Genomic DNA, 11,769 nt, shown 5'->3' with positions numbered 1-11,769 from the left:
TCCAAGAATTATTGTTCGATTTTTTTCTGCTCGCACATTCTCAGCATTATCCTAGTGAATTCTTACTCTCTTCTCATCTTTATCATCTTCTCACGCCAACATCATCATCGTCATCTCATTCATACACCTTTCGTATTTATGTTTAGTGAGTGAGTTTTTTTCTCCTTCTTCTGTGTATCTTCCTTATCATCACCGATATTACAAAAATTTCTCACGAAAAGAAATCAGGAAAAAAAAAACTTCCCCACAATTAGGATAATCACAATGTTAACATCAATCTATTTGTGTTTAATGTTACACAATTTATGCGATAATCAGGTAATTGCTACCTCCCATCATCATCATCATCATCATCATCACCATGATAATGTCCATCATAATAATAATGTGCACCAATGGAATCAACTGATTAAGTTTGATAAATCATATCCAATTGATGAGGATAATCAATATGAAAACAATAGTTTAAGTGAATTACAAGTTTACCAAAGTTCATCATTTTCAGTGTCACCAAATCATTTTACAAATATTAATTACAACGAAAACTTGACCACTGGTCAAGTTACACATAAATTGACCAATTTAAATGCGGATAATTACAATGGTTATTCAATGAGAACAGTGAAAAAACATAAACATAAACAAGGAAACTTTTCTCCTACTCATAGACAAAGATACCATAGACATAGACGAATCCCTAAAGGTAAGAGAAAAAAGTTCTAATTATGATAAATATTACCTACAATTAAGAGTAAATCAAGAGAAATCAATGTCTAACTAATGATTGTACTAGTTAATTGTTCATTAATCAAAGTGATCCAATCTATTAATTGTTGTCATCCACAGAGAAACAAGCTGATGGATTAGCTTTCAGTTGATTGTTTCTTAACAATGAGAGAAAAGTTTTTCAATCAAATTGACAATTGAAAATCAAGGTAAATTATGTTAATTGTGATCTTAGAAAAAAAAGAACACAACAACAAACACTGATATAAACATGGTGATGATCAAGTTAATTGTTAAACATTATTCTGTTTGACTGATTAATTGAATATCAAACCTTCAATACATTATATTCATTGTAAGTTTAATTTACATTTACAAGAAAAAAAAAGTTAAATCAACTGCGTGTTAATTGTGAATTTAATCATGACAATAGATTAACTTAAATTGCATTGATAAATCATTCAGCTAATCAATCAAATCATGTCACTTAAATATCAAAGTTTAAGATACAAACAATTATCTAAATTGCTAAACTTTACAAACACAAAGTCCAACAATTTATTTAACAAGTTCCAATACCAATCAAGTGAGACACAATCAACAATTCAGTTAACTAATACTAAATGGTGAGTTTAAATTCATTCACCACGAGTATCAGATTCATGTAATAACTTTATTGGCAGTGGAAAATTTTTTTCCCACTCCTCATGTAAATGTAATGTTTTCTTCCCCACCTCCCCACTTCCACCCTGTAATATCAATGAACTAAATGATTAGAATACAAGGAGAAAGAAAAGAAAATCCATTTTATCGATTACCCTGAAAAACTTTCAGAACTTTTTTTTTATACTCATTGAAAAGTAAAACATTAAGAAATCCACCACCACCTTACCCCCAACCCACCCTCAAGAAAAACCTCTGAACACCAAGAATTACATGATAACTATTAAATTTCCATCATCATCTGGAACAAACCATGAACATGATAATGATGAAATGAAAAATTCTGGTCAATCTTTTTTCTTCACCTCATCTTATGAGAATGAAAATTATTATTATCATTATCATTTTCCATCATTAAACTAATCATTATAAATCATTACTTATTATCATACTGTTCATTAGATGATAATTTATCTCTTGCTGAGCATCATGATGATGAATCATTTGTTTCTCATTGTTATTATTACCTATGGATACACTAATGATTGTAATCTCTAGTTAATGATAACAAATTGAAATTGATCAATCAAGAACAATATTCATCATTAGTAAATGTATTTTAACAATATTTTAAAGATAATTAAGTGATACAATTAAGTCCAATTGTTGTTAATTGTAACTGTTTTTTTTTACTCTCGAAAACAAAAACTCAATCCTATTCATCTGATTCTCAAATTTCCAATTGTGATCAATTTGGTGTAACTCAATTTCACAAGATGATCAAAGTTCTGATGGTAATGATGAAGATGATGATGATCATCATGAAAATACTCACAATTCAATCCTCCATGAAAGTTTATATCACAATCATCACAATCACCACGTTTACTTAAATTTCATAGACAATCATGAAGGTTAATCAAGGTAAATCAACCAACGATGATGATAACAATTGAACCATAAGTTAAATAAACTGTTGAACCAAATAACATTTATCTTTTGTAAAACTATGTTACTTTTTCCTGGTTTCAGATTAACGATTTAATCTGATGAGGTTGATAATCATGTTGACAGTTTCATCATCCCGATTGGGTTAATCTCAAAGGCCTTAAAATAATTTACCTTTTATCAAACTGTCAAAATAAATCTTTGCCATTTAATATAATTATCAAGACAAGTTTAATCTTTCCTTTGATTAATTGATCAACATTTTATTTCATCATCATCATCATCATTATCATCATCAATTGGTAATCACAATTTTTAAATTGTTCTTGTAATAACTGTTTGATTATCTAATCATGGATTAATGGATCATGTCTCAAAAGCTGAAAATATTATCCTATCAATTAGTGGATTTACAAATGATAATGTAAATGATATTATTAAGATTCTGGAGTTTGAAACTAATAACTTAGTGGTTCACATATAATACAATTCTGACTTTGAATTGTTGTCTATTTTTGTTTGATCGCTAATCATTTAGATTGAGTTGATTGCTGTTGACATGAAATTCTTGAAATAAAATCAGTATACATGGTCTACAAAGTTGATGCTGAGCTTTGCAAAAAGTTTCATGTTTTACTTTTCCATTGTTAATTGAACTTGATTCAGTTCCGATGAAATTAAATGGAGAGAGATGGGGAAACAATATCATCTTATCAATATAATATATAAAAGACTAAAATAAATAGGATAAAGATTGAGGATGAAAAAAGCAAAATAGCCAAAAAAAACTCATCTCATAAGCTTTTGAATGTTTGAATGTTTTCACCAGAATCATCATGAACTGATAAGTGGAATGACAAAAATAAATGGATCAAAGTTGTTGGTTTGAAAACAAAAAGTCAACAAATTCAACAATGAAAATGAGCTTAAGTAATAGTACCAAGAGATAAATGTTGATTCAGCATCTTGATCATCATGGTAGGGCTGATAATGATGATGATGATTGGATTAACTGATTATTTAAACCAATTTAACACCCAAAGCAAATCATTGAATTGTCAAAATCAACCAATATCTAACCATTATCATTATCTTTATCACCATGAAACAAAAATATTACATTTTGTTGACAAGACAATGTTGTGAAAAAACATTTTCCAGGTTCATCAGAATTTCAATTTCCAGAATCATCAACAGAATTAACAATTTCCTCACAGTATTTATCTCATTGTTATCATGCTAATTGTTTTTAATTAGTGTCAATTGTTGAAAGTGGGAAAAAAATGTTTCAATTCTGTAAACATAGTAAACTTTTCAAACTTTGCATTTGAATTGATGGTGACATGAGATGATATTGTAAGCTCAGTTCAGAATTCAAATGATAATAAAAAGGATATCAAATACACCAAGAGAATAACATTCAGCTTAACCTTTAACCTTAAAACATTATCCAATCATTTGTACATCCATACTGTTAATTTATGCTTCTCACCTTCCTGGTTACCAGTTTCATCTTCATCCCCTGAAAAATTTCAACAATGAACCTGAATTGAATTATAAAATATCATACAGATATATTTGGTGTATATGATTGTGTATACAGGGGAAAACACATGAGACTCATTTTATTCAGTCACTGAACAATCACAAATATACAAACAGAACTTTTCTTTCCTAATCCTGCCTTTCTCACCACCTTTATTACTTGCGGTTACTGTTGTTTTTACAGCTTGACCACAAAAGAATATTAAAAAATACAACTTAGACTGGACCTTACAAGAGGTCAACTCGATGGTCATGGTGATAATGTTAATAGTTATGAAAAAGATTTTCTGGACCAAAACTTCAATGAATTTTTGGTGATTTTTTGGTGATTTTTTTCAGTGGATATTTGAATACTGTATAAAAAGTATTTATTGGTAATCTAATAAAAAATGATGTGTAAAATGAATTTTCCAGTTTATCAATAACATAAATGAGACATACAATCCAATCCCATACTTACCTGTGGATTGGGAGTTCAGAGTTACAAATTATACTGAATCAATTACGCTGATTTTTCATGACCATTGCATGGATCTTGAGCTTCATTTTCAGATTGATAATGCTCGTAAATTTACGAACAGTTTCAAAGTAGTTAGGTGTTTCTCGATATGAATTGATGGTTTCAGAACTTTTTGCACATATTTCTGCGGCAGCTTTGAAAGAAATTTTTATTTATCTAATAAGAATATCAAGAAAGCCAACCAAAGGCCTGCGTTGAAAGTTAATGATGGAGTAAATTGAGAACTTCAATTGACTCAGCAGCTTCTCGCTAACCACGTCAAGGACCCACAGAGTAACGTTTCTGGTGACGGGAAGATTTTGTAGAAACGAAAAATTGATTGAAAATTAATACAACTTCATTAAATTAATGCTCCTGACAATTATAAAATCATACAACCTGATTAAAGTTCACAAACAGATAACTGTACTTCACCACCTCCCACATGAAACTCCGATGACGATCACTGGTTCCAAGATGATGAAATTCAAATAATGATAAAAGTTTCATGACAAACCCACCAAGTTGTCAAGTTTTTTGATTCATCTTTCATTAGAACAGAATAAGTTTGATGATATTAATTTAATCATAGTTTCAATAGTTGATAAAAGCCAAAGAGGATAATCAAGTAACTGACCAGAACTTGAAAAAATTTTTACTGACAGAAAACATCATCTCTATGGTTGAACAATTTGATTAACTAACTAGTGATGGGAAACACTGAGAAGATTAAAAATGAGAAGGAGGATAAAGTTGATATTCATATACATGAGATAATAAATATCAGATTAATAATATCATGGTAATAATATATAAATGAAAATTAATGATAAAATATTAGTAATATTTATATTCCTGAATTCAAGTGATAATATATTAATATTCAATGTCATTCATTCATCCTGATTAAATAAATTACTGATACAATGTTATTATAATGATAATCTATCAGTAATAATCATAAATGATAATTTATATATTTACAAAACTAATATAATGTCCACTCTTCGTGGGAGTTAAGGTCAATAAAATTCATGGTGAACCTTAATTAATATTCAAATTTCATGATAATATTGAAAGATTAAGTTTCAATTGTTAATCTTTCCAATTAGCTTTGGTTATCTCTAATGTTGATTGTATTACATTAAAATCATTATTACTTTGAACTGTTCTTGATAATCCAAGTATTAGGGCAGTCAAAAAGTCCGTGTAAAAACAAGGTTCCGTTTTAGGCCAAAAGGTCACGCTAGTAAATAATTGTAGCGACCATAGGCAAGGCCTCATACCGAAAATTTCTTTGTTCTGGCCTAGTTAGTTTTTTAGATATTCTGTATTTATCATCATGGAGTTCGTTGAATATCGTGCTGTGCTAAAGTTTCTCGTGAAAAAAGGCCTATCATTCGTCGCCGTTAAGGCCGAATTTCAATCCTTTACGGATCTGATAAGGTCAGTGAATCGTTTATCCGAAAATATGTAAAAGAATTCAAACATGGCCGTGATAATATTTTTGATGAGCCGCGTTCAGGGAGACCTATGGAAGTGGACCATTCCGGTATTGCGTCACGTGTCAGGCCAATCATTGATGCTGACCCAAAGGTCACCGCGGAGAATCTTGCTGTCACATTTAATGTATCCAAGGGTACCATGATGGATATCATACACAAAGAACTTGGTCTCCGAAAATTGACCGCGCGTCGGGTTCCCCACTCCCTCGAAACGCTACCATAGAGGCAGTAGAAAGGTACTTTAATTCAAAGCCCGCTTTCTGGTACCGAAGTGGCCTTCAAGCCTTGCCCGCTCGATGGCAAAACTGTATTGACCTGAAGGGTGATTATCCCTAAAATAAAGATTTTCGGTCAATCAGGTCATATTTTTTACACGGACTTTTTGACTGCCCTAATAGCTATCGATTCAATATAATCTCATAGTTAATCTGATTTCTCATTATAAATCTGAATGAAACAATTTATTGATTCATTTCCTTATTATCAATATTAATATTACTATCAACTGTTTCTCATGTTAATTGATCACGTTTTCATTAATTTCATTGATTAAGTCAGCATGATTAGTTGTTTATATCTTACATATCATATTATTGTTGCTTCTTGATTACAAGTTTAAGGATAAACAATTAACTTGATTATATATGAACAACAATCAATATATAACAATTGGTAATTGTGATTAGAGTTTTATCAAACTGTATGTCAACTTTAACGTTGATTATTGTTATTATTACATAACTATTATTGTAAAGATTTACTTATCATAATGTGTTGTATATATACAAAGATCTGGTCAGTTGATTTTATCAATTGTATTACATTGTTGACCATCAGTAAAAGATAACAAATCTTTTCATTCAATATAAGTTGAAAACTCCCACTGAATGCATGGTAAACATGATGATGATGATCAATACATGATAAGAATTGAATTTTTCTCTTCTTCTTCTCTTGAGTCAACATATTATAATATTACCAATGGATATCAATTCTTTTGATAACTTAAGGTGAACTTATTTATCTCTATGTAACTTATTTCATATGATTTTCCCTCTCCCACCATCACCACCTTTACCACCTCAAGACATTCAACTCACGGTGGATATTCATTGATTGTTTGAAATCATTTTTCATCATAAATGTTTACATAATCATCTTGATGAGATCAGGTTTCCATGTATTATAATGATTTTATTATTTAGAATTGGAAATAGGAAGAAGAAGAAGAAAAAAGTTAGATATATGTAAACAAATAGACGTGAAGATAAAGATGAAAATAAAGATAATTCCGAGAAATCAATTAAATTGTTGTTCTATTTTCAAAAAGATAATCAATTTATCTCCCTAAAAGCAATTGAATTAAACGTTTTTTTCTCATCTTCTTCTACTTCATCAATGTTTACTGTTTTTCTTTATTTCTCTCTCTCTCACTTTACTTTCTCAGTTGAGATTGTTGATCAATCTGCAGGAATTCATCATGATAATGAACTTGATAATTGAGTTCACAGTGTATTTGCTTTCACCATTTTCTAATTAGATCAACATTCATTGAAGATAATGAGGATGAAGATGGTTTAAATGGTGAATGATGATTTCTGTGTGAAAAGGATTGAGACGAAAAGTCATCAACCATTAGCATGATGATTTTTACATATCAGTGTAAATTTAGATGTAAACGAATGAGGAAGAAACATAAATAGAAGACCGAGAGAGAGAGAGAGAGAAAAAAAAACAGGAAGAGGAAGAGGAAGAAAGATGATTATCATGATGATAACCTTAAGGGATGAGTTGATTTCGATTCAGTTTCTCTGGTTTAATTTAGTTTGATATTGTAAACGATTTAGTCTTTGGATCTCTGTTGATGTTTACTATTTACTTTGAGATTGTGATGTAAACGATAAGGTTAGTTTAGTGTATATATGATGATAAATGTGATGATAATGATGATGATGAAAGAGAATGAAATTTTCCAACAGTAAATGCATACGATTTCAGGGTAACTGAATCTCAGTTTATCATAGATACAAGTGGGATCTATGTGTTTGATTTATCAGAATAATTTAGTTTTGATCAGCATGCAAATTAATTCTCATCTCATTGATTCATTCAATCATCAAACTATTCAACCATAGGATGATTTTTTTTCATCATCATCATCATCTTTATACACAAACACACACTTTCTTGAACATGTATTATCATCATCAAGTAAAATCAATCAATGTTTAAGGTACAATGATGATGAGGATAAAATAAGAGAAACATATAAAATAGTTTCCTCATCAAAGTTAAGGTAAAAATCTTATGTCAACAATTTACCTTTAATCATCATGATATACATTCAATTTACCTTCATCTTCAATAGTTGATCCATCATTTCATCATCATCATCATCATTGTTACATCAATAATCATATTGTTCACAATCAAAATTCAATTTATCTATTTAGCTTCCATTCAGCTTATTTCCAATCAATATCAGAATTAGCAATCTAATCAGTCTATTATTCTGGTAACATGATTGAGATCATGATAAAGATGAACAGAAAAAAAATCCAATAGTAGCAGCGAGTTAAATTGCGATTAAATTGTTGAATAGAAGAGAAGAAGAAGAAAAAGTTTTCATTGATTAACTCAATCAATCAACTAAATTTGCTGATGAAAAAAACGTTAATTACAATAATCAATATTTAATCACAATCAACTGAGTAAACGGTTGTAAACTTATTGTGAAAACAACGAAAGTTTTAATTGTCAACCACAACATTTGACAATTAAGTGTCTCCCAATTGACTAACTACAATTAACAAGAAACATTGTTGTCTTTTTTTCATCTAAATTAAAACTAATCAAATGATTAACTTAATTAGCTAGTTAATTGTTGTGTAACCTTAATTTTTTTCTCAACTCTAATTAGATGATGTATCATCTTGATCATCATTATGTTGTCTTAATAATAATAATATCTACATCATCTGATTGATAATATGATTAAGTTTAATTGTTTGTTTCAACAACGAGATGAAAAAATGATAAGTTTTTCCTCTATTAATTAATTACTCATGATCATGATGATTATCACCATTGAAATCATGGTGAAATTTACACAGCATTTTGTTTATCATTAGGCTAATGAAAATATCGAGGGCGAAAGCGGAAGACACAAAGAAGAGGAATAAAAAGTTCTGAACTTAATCTCACAGGAATTTCCGGTGATGATGATGTACTTTAACTTGTCATCATGTTTAAGTATCAACAATGGTGTTAACTGTTTATTTCTTTCAAGTGTCTATGTAAAAAAAGGTAAAAATTAAGCATTGGAACAGCAAATATAAGAAATTACCATAGACTCAAAGAGAATTGAAAAAAAGCAGAACAACCCAACCAAGAAAATTTCACAATCTCTTGAATCTAATATCATTTATTATCATGATTATTACCATGGAAAGGGAAAGTTACATGTTACCCTTGGAATTGAATATGTTTTACCATGTAAAATATTCAATTTCAAGTAATATTATCATAGATGTTTTAACCTTCGTATTAACTTTATTTGTTGATGTGAAATGGCAAAAACAAAGGTTACATTGTTTTTTTGTTGTTGTTCACATTGTTATTATTAATACATTTACCATAAGCTCTATGGTAAATGCTCATTCAGGAACCAAATTAATGTTGAAGCGACAATATTCAAATAAACTTGAAAAGTTGCAACAATTTAAATAGAGATTTTTTTTTCTTGTTCTCTTTATCAAATTTCTAATCATTTATCAATGAATTGGGACGATTTAGATAATCAAAATTGAAGATTAATAAACAAGAGATTTATTTCCTGGTAATTTTGCTATGTGAACAAGTTGTATTATCCTATTAATATTTACCTAAGAATTGAGCTAAATCATAGTGATAATGAAAGTGAAAAGAGATTAAGAGAGAGAGAGAGAGAGAGAGAGAGAGAGAGAGAGAGATTTTATCTGCCCTTCGCTGCGTTTTTTGGTGTGGAAATTGAGTGCAAAAAAGATAAGCAATTGCTCCTATTGAATCTTTGATGAATTAACATAAGAAGCAAAAAACTGTATGAAGCTTAAAGGTGGAAGAGGATGAGGAGGTGGAAGTAGATAAAAAGTTCAGTCAACTAAATCTGATTAAGTTAAATGTGAATCAAGAGACTGAATCAAGATCAACCTGAAAATAATTTCATACAAATTCAATGTTAGTCTTACTACAACAAGACCAACAACATGATTACAACTAAATCAACATAAAAATGTCTCTCTTGCAACTTTTTCATCTTCATCTTCCACTTCCTGCTTCTTTCCCTCCTTTCCTCCTACTCTCTCTATCTCTCTTCTTCCCTCTTTATCAAATCTATTTAGATGAAGAAAATGATAATATTCCTCTCTTTTTTTTCTACTGTATCTTCTTGTTTGGTTATGCCTACAATTCAATCCGCGTTGAGATTCAGAACAAGAAAAGTTTCCCAATTCTTGAAAAAAGTAGATTGTTTTTCTCCTTCTCCGATAGTTATCATGCAATAGACATTTTCAGTGGAAAAAGTGGAAAACAAAATCATTCAACTGAAGCTTAAATCAGAATACGACAAGGTAAATGATGAGATGATGAATTTTATCTTATGTGTTTTGAGATGATGATTCCTTTTCCTTATTCGATTGAGTTTCTATCATGATAAAGTTCTTACTTTTTTCTACTTTCACATGTTAAGAAGGTGGAAAGAAATTACCACCCTCAATAATTCCCTAGACAGAGACATAATAAAGTGATAATTTCTCAGCAAAAAGAAGATGAAAACTGATTCATTTTAACATCATCAATAACAATATCATTCCATGGTAAAAGATAAAGTTCAATCTCTTGTTTTTTCAATTTCCATGAAATTGGCGATTCCCATTAAAGAGTAATAAATATCAAAATTTATTCTCTTCTAAACCAACACCAAGAAACAAAAAGAATATCAAATAATGTTGATCCTCTTAAATTAGAATTTAGTTTTCTAATCATAAACTTAAGTGACAATTATTTGGATTCAGATTTTTCTAAAAGAGATCTTGATAGTTCCAGGGAAAAGTTTAAATAAGCCAGAAGATTGAATGGATTGAGATATTTTCCTTGGACAACATGTTACACCAATTGGAAATAATATCTATTCAGATTCTGTTCCGTGTTATCATGAAGATGATTATCATTATTATTATCATAGATTTTTTTTTCTCTGTAACCTTTAGAGAGTAACAGAAAATAACAATAGGTAACTTAGCGTGACCCTGGGTCATTATTAGTTTGATTGTTAAGTTATTAGTTTCCTTTCTGTTTTGTTTCTCATTTCAATCATGGCTTATATTCAGTAACCAACATGATAACATGCTCAAGAACTGAATCTATTATCAAGAATATAATTTTCATTAATTATAATAGTACTTTTTTTCTTCAACCATGACTTACCTGTGACTCTTGGGTTCATGATAAACATGATAAATGCTTTGAGAATTATTAACTAATTAGTCTGTTAATTAATACTCTATGAAAGAAATGTCTCTCTCTCTCTTGTCTATTTTCTCGATGATCAATGATTCCGGTTTCACTTATGCTATTAGTAATGGGAATCTGAGTCTTAGATGATTTTATCGATTCTTGATTTTGTCTGTTGATTTTTATTCCGTGGATTTTTTATTTACCTCCACTTTCATTCTTGTATCAAAATCGTTCAGAATGATAAATTAATTAGTAGTTTAAATTAATCTTGATTATGTCTGAAAGTCTTTAAGAAATTTTCTTGTTGTTATCATTTCCATTACACCAAGAGATTCAGCAAAACCCGGAAGTGAACTAATAATCTCAATATCCTGATTCTTATGGGATAAT

The 11,769-nt window shown here is 29.5% G+C and overlaps 1 protein-coding gene across 2 annotated transcripts in view; it reads left to right on the top strand.

Annotated features, from left to right (window-relative positions):
- Positions 1-56: 56 nt before the first annotated feature.
- LOC128386773 (nephrin-like) overlaps positions 57-11,769 on the top strand; it is a 72,155-nt gene continuing 60,442 nt past the window's right edge. The window contains exon 1 of one of the 2 annotated variants that reach the window (XM_053345849.1): positions 57-703. In XM_053345849.1, the coding sequence (XP_053201824.1) occupies positions 265-703 (439 nt within the window). In that variant the 5' untranslated portion in view covers positions 57-264. The remainder of the gene's footprint in view (positions 704-11,769) is intronic. The other variant, XM_053345848.1, reaches the window with a different exon arrangement.

The sequence above is a fragment of the Panonychus citri genome, unplaced genomic scaffold, assembly GCF_014898815.1.
Source record: "Panonychus citri isolate SS breed McGregor unplaced genomic scaffold, ASM1489881v1 Contig00077, whole genome shotgun sequence".
In the NCBI taxonomy this organism is placed as follows: domain Eukaryota; kingdom Metazoa; phylum Arthropoda; class Arachnida; order Trombidiformes; family Tetranychidae; genus Panonychus; species Panonychus citri.
This window is presented reverse-complemented; position numbering and strand designations above follow the sequence as displayed.